We start from the raw sequence: 20,557 nt of genomic DNA, 5'->3' as shown, positions 1-20,557 counted from the left end.
ATATTTTTACTGATATATAAATCACATAAGATAAAATTCATCCCACTTTTTGATTGCGCCCCCATGTCATGTGGGATGATTAGCATGATTCAATAAAGGCAAAATGGTTCAGTGGTTCAGTACAGGCAAAATGGTTCAAGTGGTTCAGTACAGGCAAAATGCAAAGCACAGTTGGGCAAAAGATGAAGCCTCATAGACAGGCAGGAACCATGAACATAATACTGAACTATTTATTTAAACTTTATGGGTTATGGGATGGCACTGAATCAAATTTTGCCCATTGGATTGATAAGCTGTACAGCATTTTTCTGGTGTAAATTGGGGAAATGGACTAAAGATACAGCAGGATAAGAGTTAAGAGACTAGTTCTAGATCAGAAACGATAATGTCTGTACAAAGGCATTAAAAAGAGAGAAAAGGGAAGAATTTGAGAGATTTGAGGGGGAAGATAGGCTCAGAAGAACTGATAAGTAAAGGCAAGAGGGTGAGTGAAAGAGAATTTAGAACTACCACATCAGTAGCTTGGGCAACTGGGAAGAAGGGTATTCTCTGAGATGGGGAATACAAAAGAAAAACTAAATAGCTTTTGGACTCATTGAGTTTTTTTTAATGTTTATTTTCTTTATTTATTTGACTGTGTCTGCTCTTAGTTGTAGTATGCAAGATCTTCGATCTTTGTTGAGGCATGCAGGATCTTTATTTGCAGCATTCAAACTCTTAGCTGTGGCATGTAGGATCTAGTTCTCTGACCAGGGATTGAACCTGGGCTCCCTGCTGTGGGAGCACAGAGCCTTAGCCACTGGACCACCAGGGAAGTCCCTGGTGTCAGCTCTTATACCCAACTTTGCTCTCCTTTGCTACTTAAGGATGTAGTTTGGAAGGTTTTTTTTTTTTTTTTTTCCTTTTAAATTATTGTTTCTCTTGGAATATCAGGTGTTTAACAATTGGAATTGCCACCAGGCAGATGCAGATCCCTAGGAAGTAGATCCAACCTTCATTCCCTTTCAACAGCTAAGGAAATTAAGGCACAAAGAGGTTAAATATCTTGACTCCAGGCACCTGTCAACAAAGCCCTGTACCTAAGCTATTTTTTTCTTTTTATCTTAGAAGTCCTGACTCTCTGAGCTACGCTCTTTTCACTACTTCTGGCAGGTATCTTACCATATATCTGGGGACTGACAACAGATGTGAAAACCTGAATGAAAGTGTTAGTTGCTCAGTCGTGTCTGACTCTTTGTGACCCCCATGGACTGTAGCCCTTCAGGTTCCTCTGTCCATGAAATTCTCCAAGCAAGAATACTGGAGTAGGTAGTCATTCTCTTCTCCAGGGGATCTTTGGGATCTTCCCAACCCAGGGATCAACCCAAGTCTCCTGCATTGCAGGCAGATTCTTTACTGTCTGCACCACTAGGGAAGCCCAAATAGTCCTCTGTAAAGTGCAGGGAAGACCAAAATGCCAATCGTCTAATGGTTCTTGAGATTCCTGAGACATTGTTAGGGGTCTGCAATGTCAAAACTATTTTCATTAAAAAACTGAGATACCATTTGACTTTTTACTTAAATTCTTTCTTGAGTATATTGCTGAGTTTTCAAGAGGTTATATGATGTGTGATATTACAACAGACTGACTACAGAAACACATATAAGAATCCTGCTATTTCATCTTAAATCAGACATTGTGCATGCAAGCTCAGTTGTGTCCAACTGTTTGCAACCACATGGACTGTAACTGACCAGAATCCTCTGTCCATGGGATTTTCTAGGCAAGAATACTGGAGAAGGTTGCCATCTCCTACTCCAGGGGATCTTTCCCACCAAGAGATGGAACTGGAGGCTCCCGAGTCTTCTGCATTGGCAGGTGGATTCTTTATCACTGCATTACCTGGGAAGTTCAAACCAGACATTCAGTTCAGTTCAGTTGCTCAGTCATGTCCAACTCTTTGCAACCCCATGAATCGCAGCACGCCAGGCCTCCCTGTCCATCACCAACTCCCAGAGTTCACTCAGATTCATGTCCATTGAGTCAGTGATGCCATCCAGCCATCTCATCCTCGGTCATCCCCCTCTCCTCCTGCCCCCAATCCCTCCCAGCATCAAAGTCTTCTCCAATGAGTCAACTCTTCGCATGAGGTGGCCAAAGTACTGGAGCTTCAGCTTTATATCATTCCTTCCAAAGAAATCCCCGGGTTGGTTTGTAAAAAGGTAAAATAATGTCACTCTTCTTTTTTGCTTTAGAAAATATTCATTTTAAAAACTAAAATGTTATCTATGTTATACGTAAAGAGTTTATTATTGCAATGTGGGGCAATTTTTAGATGGAGAAATAATTCATATAACATAAAATCTATCATTTCTAAGTGTACATTTTGGTGGTTTTTAGTACATTCACTGTATTGTGCAACTATCACCACTGTCTAATTTCAGAACATTTCCATCACCCCTGAAAGAAATTTCAATTTGTTAGCAACAGTTCCAGTTCATCAATTCCTTACCATCCCCTGCCAACCACTAATCAACTTTCTGTCTCGACGGATTTGTTTCTGTAATTTTTTAAAGTGTATTAATACATGTTTCAAATTTGTATTCATTTCTAACCCAGTAAATATGGATAGATAAACCCCATATAAACAGAAGATCTTTGGAGCTTTAATTTTTAAGAATTCAAAGGCATTCCAAGGCCAAAAAATTTGAGAATCACTGGTGTTGTATTTGTTTTCTGATATGTTGGACATAATTTCTAAACCATGGCCCTACCAGGAGCTCAAAGATGGTTAAGTTTCCACAAGGGCGAGGGAACTATTTAACAGACTAGATCCACAGTACATGGGAGCAAGGGTGAAGCTGACCACGATTTAAGTCACTAAGTAAGAGATGGACCGTGTCTGAGACAGACCAGGAACATGCTGAGTTACAAAGTAAAGAACATCTGAGTTGGTCTCCTCGGCTCAGACATAAGACGTAAGAGGACATAGGTCACCTGGCCTCTACACCTCAGAGTGGCTTTGGGCTCAGCAACGTGAGTGCAACGTGATTTATCCACAATTTAGCCAGTGTGGTCCTGACCTAAATCAGTGACTAGACCGCTGACTGACCCTGACGGCAAAGTGCCCAAATAAACAAAACGATTCCCGCCCCACAAAGGCGAGAAACAACTTCCGTGCAACATCTTTATTCCTGTAAAGTGCTTTCTGCCACTAAAATAGAGAAAGTTGTATTCAGTGCAGAGAAAATTTTCGATAAATCAACTAAGTGCCTTCGATCACCCTTTGCTCAATTCATACCACGATTCGTAGCTATTTGAGGGAGGGCTAATGAAGCGATGGAGAAGGCAATGGCACCCCACTCCAGTACTCCCGCCTGGAAAATCCCATGGAGAGAGGAGCCTGGTAGGCTTCAGTCCATGGGGTCGCCAAGAGTCAGACAGGACTGAGCGACTTCACTTTCACTTTTCACTTTCATGCATTGGAGAAGGAAATGGCAACCAACTTCAGTGTTCTTGCCTAGAGAATCCCAGGGACGGGGGAGCCTAGTGGGCTGCCGTCTATGGGGTCTCACAGAGTTGGACACGACTGAAGTGACTTAGCATTAATGAAGCGAAAACGCTACTTAGCGCAAACCTACCCCTGGAAACCCAGAAGGTATCCGGAGCCCAGTACGCCGCAGCGTTCTCTAGTGGCCCAGACGGCCATTGTCGCGAAAGCCTAGGGCGGCGAAGTTTGCACGGGAGCGCCGGCCGGACGTCAACGGCTAAGTAGCCGACGTGCGCGCATGCGTTCTCCTCCAGGGGAAACTCGAAGGACCTGGAGGCGAGCCCTAGAGGGCGGGATAGTGGTAGGCAAATACAGGAGCTTCCGGCGACGAGTAGCCGTGATTGGTGCAACCCAATGGAGAGGGCGGGGCAGCGGGAAATTCGAATAGAGAGGCGGGCCCCGGGAGGGAGTGGGATGGACGTGGGGGTCCCGGCGCAGAGGCGACGCGAGATGGCGGCGGCGATCTCGGGTAAGTTAGCCCGACTCGAGCAGGGCGGCTGCTGTAGCCTGGAGTCTTGCGGGGCGATGGGTCGGAGTCCAGTGTGGGCTCCGTGAGTTGTTCCGGAGACCGCGGATGGCGCGGGGGCGGGGAGGAGCAAGCTGGGAGTGTGGGTGGGAGTCGCAGTTCTGCTTTCTGCTCTCGGTGTCGGTCTGTAGACCCGCATTGAGACCTAGTTCCGGCGCATTTTTGACCCCAGCTCACTTTTCCCTTGTGAACTTCAGTTTTCTTTGTTAATAAAATGGGGAGAGTGACCTATCTCGGAAGACTACAGGAGTAAGCGAGCGAAAAGTAGCTAACTTTGTACTCTAACCATAGGGACAAAAGGGGGAAGAGTTTGGCTGGGGGAAGAGTTCCTGTATGACGTGTTGTTTGGGTGCAGGGAGATCCCTGAGAGAGGTAAGAGGTTCAGACGGGCAGCAGCAGGGTGTGAGTTGACACATAAGATGTACTCTTACTACAGAAAAGGGAAATAGGGACTGTTTCTTATAGCCCTGCAAGTCAGAACTGTTTGGAAAGATTACTAGGACATTCAGAATCTTGCTCTTCTGCCTTCGTGTACACTGAATTCTGGTCAGTGATTATAATGGGCACCATAGAATTTATCTGAGACCTTAACTTACTGTTTGTCGGGCCCTGTTTGGAAACAAACCTATTTAATAGGATGTCAAGCACATGTTGAGCCCTTGCTAGGGGTGAGGCACAGTTGTAAGTACTTTATGGTGATGAATCATTTAATCTCTACATGCTGCTATGAGGTAGTTTACTATTGTTCTGTTTTGCAGATGAAGAAACCAAAGAACCATAGATAGGTTAAAAAGCTTGCTCAAAGTTAACACAACCAGTAAATAGTGGAGTCTGAATTTGTACTCAGCAAATCTGATTCTAGAGTCTCTGCTCTTAACCATTTTGCCCAAGCACATGATATTCCTGCCGTCTGAGCACAACCTACCCTGAGCCTTCCAAGACCCACTGTGTCTGGTACATTGTAGATATCATAAAAATGCTTGAATGAATATTGTCCCTTCTTTAGAGGAGCTTTAGTCTGTATCAATAGATAGTCATAAAAATCTATAACCGTGAAAAAGCAATGAGAGGTAGGTATAAACTGCGATAGGGAACACAGAATCTGAAGTAAACTCTTGGGTAGTCTAGGAAGACTTCATTAAGGAAGTGATATTTGAAGTGGGTTTCAAAGGTTGGATAGAAGTTGGCTACACTTTGTTGGATCAAAAAGACCACCAATTGATCTATTTCTTATTTATGTTGTAGAGAGGGGCCAAAGATGCTCTCTTTGGCTCAATTTCCTCATCAATAAAAGAAGAGTTAAGTTGAATGAAGCTTGGGAATCATCGGAGAGGGGGAAATTAGAAATAATTAGAAGTGCTAACTTCGCCCAACCTCCAAGTGACTTTTAAGAAATATGTATTATTTTTTTCAAAGTGGCTTTTATGGTGAAATAGACTCTCTTACCATTGGCAGTTGTGTGAATGTGCCTCCTTCCAACTTCCCCTGGACTCTTGAGTTTTGGAGGAAGAATGGCAGTGGTTACAGTTTATGGTATTCATTTGACAGATTTTAATTTGTTCAGCAAATACCTCCGAGAGCCTACTCTGTGCTGGATGTTGGGAATATAAAGGCAAGCCAAATAAGACTTGTTTTCACTGAATTCACAGTTAGATGAAAAAGACAGACAAATGTACAGCTACACAGAGTGTGATGGAGAAGCTAGGGAGGAAGTAGAGGGAGAATGATTAGAAGGGAATGAGACTGGAGGCAAGGAGACCGGTGGGGAGGCTGTTGAAATGAAGACAATCTTGGCAAAGACGGCACAGTAGGAAAGAAGTGGACTTATTTTTAAAAGGTAGAATTAACATATGTTAATGGAGAAATGAGAGAATGAAATGAGGTTAAGAAAGCCTCTTCGATCTTTGGGGTTGGTTCCATTTATTTACATTAGAGAGCGTAGAAGGAAGATGGGGTTGCAGAGGGATGGGGAAGGATTCAGTTTAAGACGAGTGGAGTTTGAAAGACCATGTAAGAGGAGGTGTCAGGGCAGCAGAGAGCACTCTGGTGTGGAAGTGTCAATTAGGAGTCATTAGCCTTGAGATGGTAATTGAAGTCAGGAGCACAGGTGACCATGCCTGTGAAATTAGTCAGTCAGTAATGGTGTTCTCAACTGGGGGCAGCTGTGTTCCCCTTGGGGACACTTGTGATATCTGGAGACATTTTTGGTTGTTGCAGTGGTCATGGTGGTAGGGTATGTGCTAAACTTCCTATAAGGCACAGAGGAGCCCCACCCCCAAAGAATTATCCAGCCCACAATATCAATAGTGCAGGAATTGAGCAACCCTGATCTAGAAAGAGGATAGAAGGAGCTTAGGGAAAACATCTAAGACTGGAAGAAACTGAGGAGTGACTAGACAGCTGGTGGGTGGCAGGAAAACTAAGGGAGAAGTGTATTTTCCAAAGGAAAGTGGATCTGGGGTGTTGAATACTGCAGGGAAGTCAAACAGGGTGGGGACTGAACCGGGCTGTGGGCTCTAGTGGTAAAGAGGTCACTGGTGACCCTGCTGAATGATGAGGGCAGGGGTGAGTTGTTGCCTTGAAGGGAAGATGTGTGATTACAACAGTAGCTGACATCTGTGGAGTGCTTATGCTGGCGCTGTGTTAAAACATTGTATGTACATTATTTTTCTGGCTCCTTGCAATCTTATGAGGTAGATACTGTTATTTTTATAAAAAGAAACTGCGGTTTGAAGAGGTTAAGAAAGAAGCCTTCCCAAGGTCACACAGCTAGTAGACGAACTTGTCTCCGACTCTGAGGCCCATGGGGATGTAGGGTCTAAGAACGCCCAGGAATCACATAATGCACTTTAGAGTTAGACCTTCATCTGAAGCTCTGTCACTAGCTAGCTATTGACTACGGACAAGCTAGCTAACCTCTCTATACTGCCATTTCCTCATTTGGAAAATGGATGAATATATAACAAGATGCTTACTGGGTTTTTATCAAGTACCAGTGCTGTTGTGCTTCCCAGGTGGCGCAGGGGTAAAGAATCCGCCTGCCAGTTGGCAGGAGACACAAGAGACACGGGTTTGATCCCTGGCTCGGGAAGATCCGATGGACTAAGAAATGGCAACCCACTCAGTATTCTTGCCTGGAAAATTCCATAGACAGAGGAGTCTAGCAGGCTACATACAGTCCATGGGGTCATAAAGAATCCAACATAACTGAGCATATACACACACACACCAATGCTATTGCTGTTCTAAGCACTTTTATGTGAATGACCTTATTTACTGCCATAAGACCCCAACAAGTATTTTTATTTATTCCCATTTTGACAGGTTGTGGAAATTGAGGCATAGGAATGGAAAATCATTTCCCCAGGTTAGTTAGTTGTAAGTGGCAGAGCTAGGATTTGAACCTAGGCCATCTTAACTAGAATTGTTACCAACCTACTTATTATGTACTAGTTACTCTGTTGACATTTTACATGTTACTTTTAATCCTCATTAAGATCTTCCAAGGCCCTCCTCACCCTATTTTATAGATAAGAAAACTGGGGCTCATGGATGTTAAGTCACTTGCCCAAGGTCACAAGCTGATAAGTGTTAGAGCTGGAATTGAAATCCAGCTCTGTCTAGCCAGAGTCTATACTCTTTCTACATCACCACAGACTTCCCCTTCCCCTTGTACTGCTCACTGAGCTTTTTTAAGTGCTTCTGTATCTACCATCCCTGTTCTCTTCTCGCTGAAAAAAACCTGGGAAAGACAGGCAAGGGGAGGTTCCTGCACACATTTTTGAGAAGTCTTTGACCTCCTTGCAGTCTTAGTTTTCTCATCTGCATGTTTCTACTTCCTTCTGACTTTCAGGACTGCCATGAGGGTCAAATGAAAACTAGGTGCCCAAGTGCTTCGGAAACTTTAAAGTGAGAAATGGGCTTGCTAGCTTCATTTGTCAGATGAAGGAACGGAGGCCCAGCTTTTGGAACAGGCCGTCTGCTTGTGGGTACACCTTACTTACATTAAAGAGTCTTCCTGGGGTAGCCTGTCCTGTTTCTATGTTGGCCACAGATACCAGCCTGGTACCTTAATATGAGGTCCGTGGGTCCCAGCAACCAGCTGCCACCACCAGCAAAAATGGAGAGTCAGAGCTATCAAGAACTTTCCCAATTGGTATGTGACAGGGAGGCAATACGACATCCTCATTAAAAGCAGATTTTTGGAGGTGAAATCTAGGTTGGAATTCTGTTGTTAGCTATGAGCTACAGTATGGTATCTGAAATACAGAAATACCTACCTCATAGATTTTTTTCAGTTCACAGAAAGAAAGGTCTTTCTTTTCCCCTCAGTTTTATCTTAATTGTGTTTTTTAATGATAAAAATAATTACCCCCCCCCCCCACTGCCAAATGACTTAGATTTAATTATGAGAAGCAAACTAAACAGAAAACTTCCTGCAGAGAAGCACTGCATTTTTTTTTTTTTTTTAAATTTTTTGACCACACTGCTTGGCATGCAGGATCTTAGTTCCCTGACCTGGGATTGAACTCACACCTTCTGTAATGGAAGCACTTAACCACTGGACCACCAGGGAAGTCCTGTTATTTTTTACTGCAAATGTTACAGCATTACAGAACTGGGTAACATAGAAAATAAACCCACATGACCCTTCATGGAGAGAAAACCATCACTTAACAGTCTGTGCAGGGGGGCATATGTGTGTATGTGTGAATTTATATATATAGGAAACTCCAGGCAAAAGTAGAGGCGCAGAAAGGCCAGGGAGTCCAGTGACTGGGTTTTAGATGGGGCAAATGTCCACTTCCTTAATCCTAGAAGAATCCTGTGAGGTCCTGGTCTGCCACACCTTGACAATTCAGTGTTCCACTGCAGCATAAGCATTACCTAGAAGTTGCTAGAAATGCAGAATCTTTAGCTCCTCTAGGTTATCTGTATATACATTACAATTTACACCCACTTTTATCTACTTGCTGAGCAGGATAGAAACTGAGGCCAAACTTGCAGACACACCCAGCACAGCCAGGGTGGAAAGAGCTTCCCTTTAAATGAGCTGTGGTCCCCTGACCTTCCCAGGGGGATCTCTGGGACACAGTCTTCAGGCTTCCTTCCCTGCCTCTGTTGTCAAGGTTATGGGTGGGCGGGGGGAGTCTCTTAGTCTACTAAGATGCTGGGGTTTTGCTCAGCTTTTCAGTTCAGTTCAGTCGCTCAGTTGTGTCCAACTCTTTGCGACCCCATGAATCGCAGCACGCCAGGCCTCCCTGTTCATTACCAACTCCCGGAGTTCACTCAGTCTCGCGTCCATCGAGTCAGTGATGCCATTCAGCCATCTCATCCTCTGTCGTCCCCTTCTCCTCCTGCCCCCAATCCCTCCCAGCATCAAAGTCTTTTCCAATGAGTCAACTCTTCGCATGAGGTGGCCAAAGTACTGGAGTTTCAGCTTTAGCATCATTCCCTCCAAATAAATCCCAGGGCTGATCTTCAGAATGGACTGGTTGGATCTCCTTGCTGTCCAAGGGACTCTCAAGAGTCTTCTCCAACACCACAGTTCAAAAGCATCAATTCTTTGGCGCTCGGCCTTCTTCACAGTCCAACTCTCACATCCATACATGACTACTGGAAAAACCATAGCCTTGACTAGACGGACCTTAGTTGGCAAAGTAATGTCTCTGCTTTTGAATATGCCATCTAGGTTGGTCATAACTTTTCTTCCAAGGAGTAAGCATCTTTTAATTTCATGGCTGCAATCACCATCTGCAGTGATTTTGGAGCCCAAAAAAATAAAGTCTGACACTGTTTCCCCATCTATTTGCCATGAAGTGTTGGGACCAGATGCCATGATCTTCGTTTTCTGAATGTTGAGCTTTAAGCCAACTTTTTCACTCTCCTCTTTTACTTTCATCAAGAGGCTTTTTAGTTCCTCTTCACTTTCTGCCGTAAGGGTGGTGTCATCTGCATATCTGTTACTGATATTTCTCCCGACAATCTTGATTCCAGCTTGTGTTTCTTCCAGTCCATGATGTACTCTGCATATAAGTTAAATAAGCCCTGTTTATTCCTCTGAATAGCAAAGAAGACACAATGTAGGTTATGGTTCAAGATACAGTAATAGCCACAGGGCTCCAGGCCTAAACCACCGAGGTGCTTGGAGAGTGGCTGCACCTCTGTGAGCATCTTCACAGGCAAATAGGACTGACAGAAGCTACCTTTCAGGGGCACCAGGGAAGTTAAAGTGTGCCTAGCACTTAGTTGGACACGACTGAAGCGACTTAGTAGCAGCAGCACTTAGCCAGTGCTTCATGAATGTGAATGTTTGCTAAGTACACGATCGGGTTTATGGTTCCAGCCATAGGTAATCTCTCTCCTTCAGCCCCCCACTGCACCCTGCCTGAGACCGTGTATTTGATTCATCTTTCTCTTCCATCCTGCCCTTCTGTGTTCGACTCACCTACAGGACACACACAGTCCTGCCTTAGTGGTTCCACACGGGGGCCTGCTTTCACCCCTCCATATTTTTTGCACATGCCTTTCCTTCTCCCTGAAATGCTTGGCAGTGACCCTACTCATTCTTCAGGGGTCAGCTCAGTTACCTCCTCCTCCAAGACTGCTACCCTTGTGTATTCGTGTGTGCTCAGTTGCGCCACTCGTGTCCCACTATTTGCAACCCTATGGACTGTACCGCGAGGCTCCTCTGGCCATGGGATTTCCCAGGCGAGAATGCTGGAGTGGGGTGCCATGCCCTTTTCCAGGGGATCTTCTCCACCCAGGGTTCAAAGTTGTGTCTCTTATGTCTCCCACACTGGCAGTGGGTTCTTTACCACTAGTGCCACCGGGAAGCCCACTCATACCCTTATCTCTCAGCAAAGCTGCCACAATACTTCATGCCTAAAAAATGATCTTCTAGGAGCCGGTCGCTGTCGGCTAAGCAAGGTGGGAGCTGCCCGGCGCCCACCTCCAGCTCGAGTGAGGGTAGCTGTGAGACTGCGCCCATTTGTGGATGGGACAGCTGGAGAAAACGACACCCCCTGTGTGCGGGGCCTGGACAGCTGTTCTCTGGAGATTGCCAACTGGAGGAACCACCAAGAGACTCTCAAATACCAGTAAGGTTCAGGCCACACTCCCTCCCACTCTCTCTCTCCTAGGCCTGCTCGCACTATCACTTGCCCAGAAGCGATTTCTCAGACCTCCTCCTGAGGATCCTTCTTCCTTCCTTCGTGCAGCTTTGTTTGCCACACCTTTGTTTTGGGTAATGTTCATGGGTACCCACTGAGATAGGGCCTCTCCAGGAGAGTGTGGGGAAGGCTGGAGGCTGAGTCAGGCACGTTGCTGTTCACAGTCTTAGAGGGGAAGCAGGCACAAAGTGGGGAAGGAGCAGCAAAGGCGAGCTGGGGAGTCCAGCTTGGACCTTTGGGGAGGGGTGGGAAGGATTGGGGAAACATAGACCAGCCGGCCAACCCAGGCTGTGGCTGGGTGGTGTCAGATAAGACCGCCCATATTTGGGGGATAGAGCTCACAGCTGTTTTAAAATTCCTTGGGAGATTTAAAGTTCAGGCTCCTTGGCCCGTCATTCTAGGCCAGAGGGTGGCAAACTAAGATCTCCAGGTGAAATCTGTCAGCAGACTTTGTGTAAATAAGGCTTTACTGGAATATAGTCATGCTCATTTATTTACATACTATCTGCGGCTGCTTTCTGCCTGACTACAGTGACGGGTGAGCAGTTGTGAAAGGAACCATGTAGTCCACAGAGCCCCAATATTTACTATCTGGCTTCTTATGGAAAAAGTTTGCCAACCTTGTTCTAGGCCCTTGACAACTTGGCTTTAGTTTCTTCCCAGCCTCATTTCCCCCAGCACATGCTACACTCCACTATATCAGTGCTAATCCCTGCCTCAACCGAAGCTTCTCCGTCAGAGTACCGTGACTAAGCTTCAGGTGTGTCAAGTCTCATCTAGTCTTTACTCCATGTGGTGTACAGATGCCACTTTCTATAAATTCTGTGTTATGAAAAAGGATTGGGAAGCCTGGCCCTTTTATACCATGTCTTGTGTGCTATTTTTGACACTTAGAGTATCTTTCTCTTCTCTCTCTGGCAAAAATCCTCCTTCCCCAGGCAGAATGTTACTCCTTCTAGTGCATCCTCATCTTTGTTTCCTGAGTCGCAGCAAAGTGTGGGGATCTATCTATGCCACCAGACTGCAGAACTCCTAAGAGCAGGGATACCAAATTCATCTCTGTGTTTCTACACCAATACAGAGACTGGGACAGAATGGGTGTTCAGTGGGCACTTTCTTAGATCTTTGTGTAAGAAGAATAATAGAGACCCTTAAATTGTGAGACCAGTTTTATCCTCTAGACCTGGGTGAGAATGGAACCTTCTACTGAGTCCCGCCTTTCTTCCTGCCCGCAGGTTTGATGCTTTCTACGGGGAGAGGAGCTCTCAGCAGGACATCTATGCAGGATCGGTGCAGCCCATCCTGAGGCACTTGCTGGAAGGGCAGAATGCCAGTGTGCTCGCCTATGGGCCCACAGGGGCAGGTGAGGAGGCCAGATACAGAGCAGCCCTGGGCCAGAAGGGACTTGGGAACGGGGAAGAAAATCTCACAGCTCTCTCCACTCTTTCCCCAGGGAAGACACACACGATGCTGGGCAGCCCAGAGCAGCCTGGGGTGATTCCTCGGGCTCTCATGGACCTCCTACAGCTCACGAGGGAGGAGGGTGCTGAGGGCCGGCCATGGGCCCTCTCTGTTACTATGTCCTACTTAGAGATCTACCAGGAAAAGGTGAGCCCCCCAGCCCTATTTTTTAATATTCATTTCGCTGCTCAGGGTCTTAATTGCGGGACATGTGGGATCATTAGTTGCCATGTGGGATCTAGTTCCCTGACCAGGGATCGAACCCAGGCCCCCTGCACTGGGAGTGTGGAGTCTTAGCCACCAGACCACCAGGAAGTCCTCAAGGGCCCTTTCTGATTGGAGAGGGAAGAAACAAAGGTAAAAATCAGACCCGGTTCTGGAACATGATGTTTTGATCTAGCAAGAACACCTGGAAAGACAGAGGTTGGGGTAGCAGATGGCACAACTCTGAGAATCTAGTAAAGAAAATGAGAACCACAGGCAGGAAGTAGGCAGCCTATAAGTGGAGAATTGGCCCTACCCCTCACTGCTCACATAGGTATTAGACCTCTTGGAACCTTCATCTGGAGACCTGGTGATTCGAGAAGACTGCCGAGGAAATATCCTGATTCCGGGCCTCACGCAGAAGCCCATCACTAGCTTTGCTGATTTTGAGCGGCATTTCCTGCCAGCCAGCCGAAATCGGACAGTGGGAGCCACCCGGCTCAACCAGCGCTCTTCCCGCAGTCATGCTGTGCTCCTGGTTAAGGTGAGACCCCTCCTCCACCCCCGACAGGGGTGAGGACCTGTGGAGCCCCCGGAATTTGAACTAAATGGGGGCCCTTGCTCTTGCCTCCAGGTAGATCAGCGAGAATGCTTGGCTCCATTTCGCCAGCGGGAAGGGAAACTCTACTTGATTGACTTGGCTGGCTCAGAGGACAACCGGCGCACAGGCAACAAGGGCCTGAGGCTGAAGGAGAGTGGAGCCATCAACACCTCCCTGTTTGTATTGGGCAAGGTGGTGGATGCCTTGAACCAGGGCCTCCCTCGGGTACCCTACCGGGACAGCAAGCTCACTCGCCTGTTGCAGGTCAGGCCTCCCATCTCGGGTAAAAGGGGCTGGAGGAAGGGGTTCTCAGGCCTGCTGGGGTATCGAGGAACAGCGGTCAGGGAGGGGGAAGGTGAGGCTACTGACTTACCCACCCTGCCCTGTCCCTATCTCTCAGGACTCTCTGGGTGGCTCAGCTCACAGTATCCTCATTGCCAACATTGCCCCTGAGAGACGCTTCTACCTGGACACAGTCTCTGCACTCAACTTTGCAGCCAGGTCCAAGGAGGTGATCAACCGGCCTTTTACCAATGAGAGCCTGCAGCTTCCTGGTGAGGACTTGGGTGGGCTGGAGTGGACAGGCCAAGGCTGGACACCTGGGGAGTTTGCTGAATCCACCAAGGATCAGCACAGAAATTGACGCCCCCTCTTTCCCTACCCTGCCGTCTTCCCCTAGTCTTGGCACCTGTAAAACTGTCTCAGAAAGAACTGCTAGGCCCATCAGAGGCAAAGAGAGCCCGAGGCCCTGAGGAAGAGGAAACTGGGAGTCCGGAACTCCCAATAGCTCCAGCCTCTGCCTCCCAGAAACTCAGGTGAGCAGAGAGGGAGGAGTCTTGGGCATAGTCCCTTTCCTGTTGTGCCTGGGTTGGGTGCAGAGTGGCTGTGGGTTTAGTCTGTTGGATCCTTGAGCTGTGAACTTGTTCTTCCACTGGATTCAGCCAAAATCCTACTCTACTGAATTCATTGCAACCTCCAGCCTTGATGCTGCTATCAGGGGTCATAAGGAGGCTCCTTGAGCTCCTAGCTGCCACCTTCACCCCCCTTTTCTATTTTCCAATTGCTTTAGGCAGTCAGCAAAGTCTCACATTTTGGCACCAATGTTTCAAGGATGAGCACTTTCGCTTCTGATTCAAGGAGTAATGAGGATCAGGTCTTTCAGGTCCCAAGGATAAAGCACAGCAAAGAGATAGAAAGATGTCTCATTGAGACTCAGTCTGTGTGTCCAGAGTCCAGCCTTTCTGTAACTCTCCATGGGGTCAGCTGCTGTCCTAACTTTGCCCTGCTTCTACGCTGAATCCAAACAAGGGAGGTGTGTGACCTCCCTTCCTGTTCTGATAGCCCCACCTCATGGCCCAGTATGCACTCATGTTCAAGTCACCCCTGTTCAGTGGTCTTGCTTTCTCTGTCTGGCCACCTAGCCTTCCAAGGAACCACTTGCATCTTGATCTTTGTCCTTTTTCTACCCCTAGCTCCAATAAAGCTTCTCAACTCTCTTAAGTCCTAAGAACTGAATAGAGGTGACCTGAGGAGGCCAAGGATTAGTGCACATTCTGCCCCAGGGGACAGTTGAATCAGGTTGGCCAAAAGATTCATTCAGGTTTTTTCATAGCATCTTACAGAAGAACCTGAACTTTTTGACCAACTCACTATTTTAGAAAGGATGGCAAAAAGCACTTAGGTACTTGTGTTCACTCGGAATCCCATCTCTCGATCTTGTCCTTCTTAAACTGTTTGTCAGCAGTCCCCTCTCATATGTGTACAGACTCAAGAGAAACATATACACATGCACATCTGTAAAACACGTGAACAGGCAAGGTCTCTGCCAGATAGGGACCTTGGGTAACCTCAGATGTGGGGCTGCTGCTGCTAAGTCACTTCAGTCATGACTGACTCTGTGCGACCCCATGGACTGCAGCCACCCAGGTCCTCCGTCCATGAGATTTTCCAGGCAAGCGTACTGGAGTGGGTTGCCATTAGATGTGGGGCACATCAGACCTAAACAGACCCTGACCTCAGCGGGCTCACATTTCAGTAGAGGAAGCAAGATGGGAACATCATATATGACGAAAGGTTGACAGTACAGAGCACAATAGGGAAGGAGGATCCTTTTGTTCTGCGCCATCCAGGAAAGAAGAAATGACTTCTGTATTCACCTGTACTTTCTGATCCTGCTCTCCGAGGCCCTTGTACATAAAGAACAGGGCAGTTTCTATCCTCGAGAAGCTAGTTCATAGTGTAGGAAAGAAGATACACAGCCAAGCTGGCATCACCAGAAAGGTAGCATCAAACTGACTTTGAATGACAATTGAGATCAGATGTGAGGGGGAAATTCCAGACAGAAGGAACAGATGTTACCATGTTCAGATTAAGTCAGGTCTCCTTTTGAATAGGCTATTCCTACTGCCCACAGGAGAAAGGCTTGGCATTTGAGGTCTTCAGGGGTTTTCAGAGCCCTGCTAAAGAGGACCTCCTCCATGAATCTTGCACCCACTGCTCCTCCAAATGAACAGGCACACGGATGGCCCTTGCTGTCACCTTATGATCTCTTACTGTTCGACAGTGAGTGCCTTAGGGCAGGGGGATGTCTTAGATCCCATGAATACCTGCCATTCAGTGGTCATGAAATGCTTCTTCTCATTTGATCTCCTGGCCTCCTTGAGAGCTTTACCTGGGCAAGTAGTGATTGATCCCCATTCACCTAAAGAAGACACTGCACCCAGAGTGTCTGGATAACTTGTACAGGGTTACCAGCAAGTTAATAGTAGGGTTCTAGAACCACAGAAACACCAAGTTAAGGCAGGATGAGAGGAATCCTGCTGCTGGAGAGGATGATGAGAGAAGAGGTAAGTGCGGAGTAACCTCTTTGTGTGCTCAGCCCTCTACAGAAGCTAAGCAGCATGGATCCAGCAATGCTGGAGCGCCTTCTAAGCTTGGACCGTCTGCTGGGCTCCCAGGGGAGCCAGGGGACCCCTCTGCTGAGCACCCCAAAGCGAGAGCGGATGGTGCTTATGAAGACAGTGGAAGAGAAGGATTTGGAAATTGAGGTAAGTGTTGGGAGGTTGGAGCTGGGATTCCTGCTGACCTTGAGAAACAGTCAGAGGATCTTCAGATAGGGAAGGACCAGAAAGGCTGGACCAGCATCCAGTTTTCACCCAACACTGGAATTCCTCAGTTCTCTGCTTGAATGTCCTTAACATGGCTGAACTTTGAAAAATTATTGAGATCCTAAGTGAGGGGGCAAGAGAAAAAAATTCCAGGTACAAGTGTAGGACATTGCCATTTGCTAAATAAAACCCAGATCAAATTAAGTCAGGACTCTCTGCTTAAATAGCCTTTCCCTTCAGTATTTCACAAAGAAGCTCCTTCCACCTCTGGGCAACTCTGATCATTCAGTTCAGCCGCTCAGTCGTGTCCGACTCTTTGCAACTCCATGAATCGCAGCACGCCAGGCCTCCCTGTCCATCACTAACTCCCGGAGTTCACCCAAACTCTTCTGCATCGAGTCGGTGATGCCATCCAGCCATTTCATCCTTTGTTGTTCCCTTCTCCTGCCCCCAATCCCTCCCAGCACCAGGGTCTTTTTCAATGAGTCAACTCTTTGCATGAGGTGGCCAAAGTATTGGAGTTTCAGCCTCAGCATCAGTCCTTCCAATGAACACCCAGGACTGGTCTTTAGGATGAACTGGTTGGATCTCCTTGCAGTCCAAGGGACTCGCAAGAGTTCTCCAGCACCACAGTTCAAAAGCATCAATTCTTCGGCGCTCAGCTTTCTTCACGGTCCAACTCTCACATCCCAACCATACCCTTGACTAAACGGACCTTTGTTGGCAAAGTAATATCTCTGCTTTTGAATATGCAATCTAGGTTGATCGTAACTTTCCTTCCAAGGAGTAAGCGTCTTTTAATTTCATGGCTGCAGTCACCATCTGCAGTGATTTTGGAGCCCCCCAAAATAAAGTCTTACACTGTTTCCACATCTCTTTCCCTGATCATTCAGTTCAGTTCAGTCACTCAGTCGTGTCTGACTTTGCTACCCCCATGAATCGCAGCACACCAGGCCTCCCTGTCCATCACCATCTCCCGGAGTTCACTCAAACTCACGTCCAAGAAAGCCCTTAATTACCCTGGGCTCCAGTTGTCTCCTGGTAGTTTTTTTTTTTTTCCTGGTAGTTTCTCTTGTTGGTGCTTACTGTGCTCTTCTAAGGCCTCAGAGCCCTGCAGACTCACTTTCCTAATCCACTGCCTTAAAGTTGGTTCTGGGTCATATCTCTCCCTGAACCTTTCTAACAGAGGCTTAAGATGAAGCAAAAAGAACTGGAAGCCAAAGTGCTGGCCCAGGAGGCTGCTGACCCCAAGGAGAAAGAGAACTACTCTTCCACAATGCTCCGACCCCTTGCTCGCCGTACAGTCACAGTGGCTAAGCCCCTCAAAAAGGCAGTGGTGATGCCTCTACAACTGAGTAAGTTTGGCTGTAGGGTCCAGAAGGGCCCAGATAACTGAGATCTTGGACGGAAGGCGGTATTTGGAGCAGCTGTCCTTACATCACTCATGTCCTCCCACCATGATGGAAAGGGGGAAAGTGGATATGAAATAAGAACTGGGTGTACTGCTCTCATTTAGTACAGTGGGGTAGACTGACCACTGCATACCTGATTATCATGAAAGACCAACTGAGATTACTTTCATGTACAAGTAGAAGAAAGGTCCTGTGGAAACAAAAGAGAAGGTTAACTTGGGGTGGAGGGGAACTGAGGAATCAGTAACGGAAGACCAAATGGCTACTGGGGGGCTGAAAAGTGGCCTCTGCTCTGACTCCAGCTCATAATTCTTACTTTCAGTTCAGGAGCAGGCAGCATCCCCAAATGCCGAGATCCATATCTTGAAGAAGAAAGGCCGGAAGAGAAAGGTGAGAGTCGCTGCAGGCTTAGGCTACACCTAGAGCCCAGGAGAAGAGGCCTCGAGACCTCTAGTGGGAAGAGGACTGGCCACAGAGTTACGTAGCCTGTCCATACACTTAATCAGCTATTTACAACCCTTCCGTGTTGCTTACCCTCCGAATGTCTTACAGGGCATTTAGGATGAAATGTGGTAATATGAATGTACCTAGCAGGATAGGTGTCCATCACCTGTTATTTTTCTTTCTTCCTGATGGCTCACACTCTGTCAGTAGCTACTTACTAGGTACAGTGTGTAGCCTGGGTTCTGCCCTCTACAAACTATAGAGCCCACTTAGGCAGACAACTAAACAGTCAAGAAATAACACTGAAAGACACCTCAGTTTTTAAACTGAGATGACATCAGTTGAGAGTCATTTGTTGAGTACTTTGTCTTATGTGCCTTCCTGGAGATGAAAAAACTTACTCTTTCCTTTTCAGAAATGAGGGACCAGATTTAAGAGCTTACTGTGTGTTTTACATTCATTAACTCATTTGATCCTCACAACAACGCTATTCTACTCTTTCACAGATCAGATAAATTGGGAATCACGCCAGAGTGACCAGAGGGAAGGGTGTCGGGAACAGACACTAGACAGGAGGGAAACAGGCTGGGGAGGGCGGGCAGGTAGCTGCTGTTAAGACTCCTATCCTTGGCAGAGGAGTCCAGAGCGGTTCATTGCCAACGGGCCGAACAGCAAACTCTGCTGTTTCTGTCACTCACCTCCTGCCTCATAGCTGGACTCCCTGGATGCATCACAGCCAGAGAAGGCTGAGGACGGCTGGGAGCTGCAGATCAGCCCAGAGCTACTGGCCCATGGTCGCCAAAAAATATTAGATCTGCTGAACGAAGGCTCAGCCCGTGATCTGCGCAGCCTGCAGCGCATTGGCCAAAAGAAGGCTCAGCTCATCGTGGGCTGGAGGGAGCTCCACGGCCCCTTCAGCCAGGTAATGGCCCAGGGAGGACAGCCCTGGAATGGAGTTGGGTGGGGGACACCTGGCCTAGACCCTTCCCCATTGCTGTTGTCCTGCCAGGTTGAGGACCTGGAACGCGTGGAGGGCATGTCGGGGAAACAGATGGAGTCGTTCCTGAAGGTGAGCTCGCGGCTCGGGCCCCCTTGTTCCCCTGGTTTGTGCCCTGCCGGGCTCTAAACCTGCTCTCCCTTTCCCTCCTGTGTTGCAGGCAAACATCCTGGGTCTTGCCGCGGGCCAGGGCTGTGGCCCCTCCTGACTGCTGGCTCGCCTCCTTTGTACCCTCCAGTTTTTTTTTTTTAAGTCCTTGTGTAACTGCTTGTCTTGTAAATACAGTTTTCACTCCGTTGCTTCAGCCTGATTCTTGGGACTACGGGGGCGGGGCCGGGGTATAATTGCCCTTGGGATGGGCCACAAGCTCAGCCTGCAAACTTCTTTGGGCGCCATCTTTGGGAAAACACGAAGCAGCGCAGGATTGTAAATAAACCGCTGGAATGGGAGGGGGACGGGACGGTGGCCGAGAAGAAACAAAAAGCTCCCGCGAAAGTCCTAGGACGACGACCGTTAGGCGGGCGCGCGCTTAGAGCTTAGCCCCGCCCCATCCGTAACCCGGCGCGCGCTCCCCTATTCTCCCGCTCGACAACGACAGCGAGGTTGTGCGCGTGCGTGCGGAATAACGGCCGCTGGCGGAGGGAAGCGGGGGGGTGGAATCTTGGTGGGGGGGGAGAGAAGCCGCCCCGTCTCCCGCGCGCCCACCACCTGCGCCATCGTCAGCCAATCAGCGGCCGTCTCAGGGGTCTCGCGCTTGGGGCGACTCCGGCTGCTGGGTGGCTCCCCTGTCCCTCCTCCCGCCAGAGTCCCTCTTGTACCTCCCCCCTCCCGCGGGCCTAGCGCGCGCTCGCGCTCGCGCCCGCTCCAGCCTCTTGTGTGTCCTCGCGCCCCCCGCCCGCCCTCCCTCCCCGCGCGCAGTGTGCTCCGCTCCCCCCACCCTCCTCCTCCTTCCCCCCTCCCGCCCGCCCCGCGCGCCTCCTCCCCGGGTTCCCCCCTCCCCCACGGCCGCCTCCTCCTCCTCCCGCCCCAGGGTGAGCGCGAGCCACCTCCCTCCCTCCCTCCGCCATGGATCCCGGCAACTGGAGCAGCTTCATCTTCCAGGT

The 20,557-nt window shown here is 48.2% G+C and overlaps 2 protein-coding genes and 1 long non-coding RNA gene across 3 annotated transcripts in view; 2 read left to right on the top strand and 1 right to left on the bottom strand.

Annotated features, from left to right (window-relative positions):
• Window positions 1-1,539: 1,539 nt before the first annotated feature.
• LOC120877479 lies at window positions 1,540-3,798 on the bottom strand. The gene is made up of 2 exons (XR_005724356.1): window positions 3,622-3,798; window positions 1,540-1,882 (listed from the first exon to the last, which is right to left on the bottom strand). It is a non-coding gene; the product is annotated as an uncharacterized LOC120877479 (long non-coding RNA).
• Window positions 3,799-3,901: 103 nt separating this feature from the next.
• KIF22 (kinesin family member 22) lies at window positions 3,902-19,753 on the top strand. Its single transcript, XM_040258754.1, has 14 exons — window positions 3,902-3,999; window positions 10,961-11,156; window positions 12,464-12,591; window positions 12,682-12,836; window positions 13,228-13,437; window positions 13,528-13,758; window positions 13,895-14,048; window positions 14,174-14,309; window positions 16,373-16,541; window positions 17,788-17,956; window positions 18,336-18,403; window positions 19,170-19,379; window positions 19,467-19,526; window positions 19,615-19,753. Exons 1-14 carry the CDS (start codon window positions 3,945-3,947, stop codon window positions 19,660-19,662), a joined length of 1,989 nt encoding a protein of 662 aa, XP_040114688.1. The 5' UTR covers window positions 3,902-3,944; the 3' UTR covers window positions 19,663-19,753.
• A 703-nt stretch (window positions 19,754-20,456) lies between these two features.
• The window catches only part of MAZ (MYC associated zinc finger protein), a 5,496-nt gene continuing 5,395 nt past the window's right edge, over window positions 20,457-20,557 (top strand). Inside the window, exon 1 of the mRNA XM_040258923.1 lies at window positions 20,457-20,555. Coding sequence (XP_040114857.1) covers window positions 20,520-20,555 — 36 coding nt within the window. The 5' untranslated portion in view covers window positions 20,457-20,519. The remainder of the gene's footprint in view (window positions 20,556-20,557) is intronic.

This window comes from Oryx dammah, unplaced genomic scaffold (genome assembly GCF_014754425.2).
Source record: "Oryx dammah isolate SB20612 unplaced genomic scaffold, SCBI_Odam_1.1 HiC_scaffold_2, whole genome shotgun sequence".
Lineage (NCBI taxonomy): Eukaryota > Metazoa > Chordata > Mammalia > Artiodactyla > Bovidae > Oryx > Oryx dammah.
This window is presented reverse-complemented; position numbering and strand designations above follow the sequence as displayed.

What these genes read in the sequence shown, in the direction of transcription:
- KIF22 (XM_040258754.1), top strand. Translation starts at nt 3,945, where the DNA reads ATGGACGTGGGGGTCCCGGCGCAGAGGCGACGCGAGATGGCGGCGGCG. An exon ending in ATGCTGTGCTCCTGGTTAAG is followed by an intron (nt 13,438 to 13,527) that starts GTGAGACCCCTC and finishes TCTTGCCTCCAG; the next exon opens with GTAGATCAGCGAGAATGCTT. An exon ending in GGTGATGCCTCTACAACTGA is followed by an intron (nt 17,957 to 18,335) that starts GTAAGTTTGGCT and finishes TCTTACTTTCAG; the next exon opens with TTCAGGAGCAGGCAGCATCC.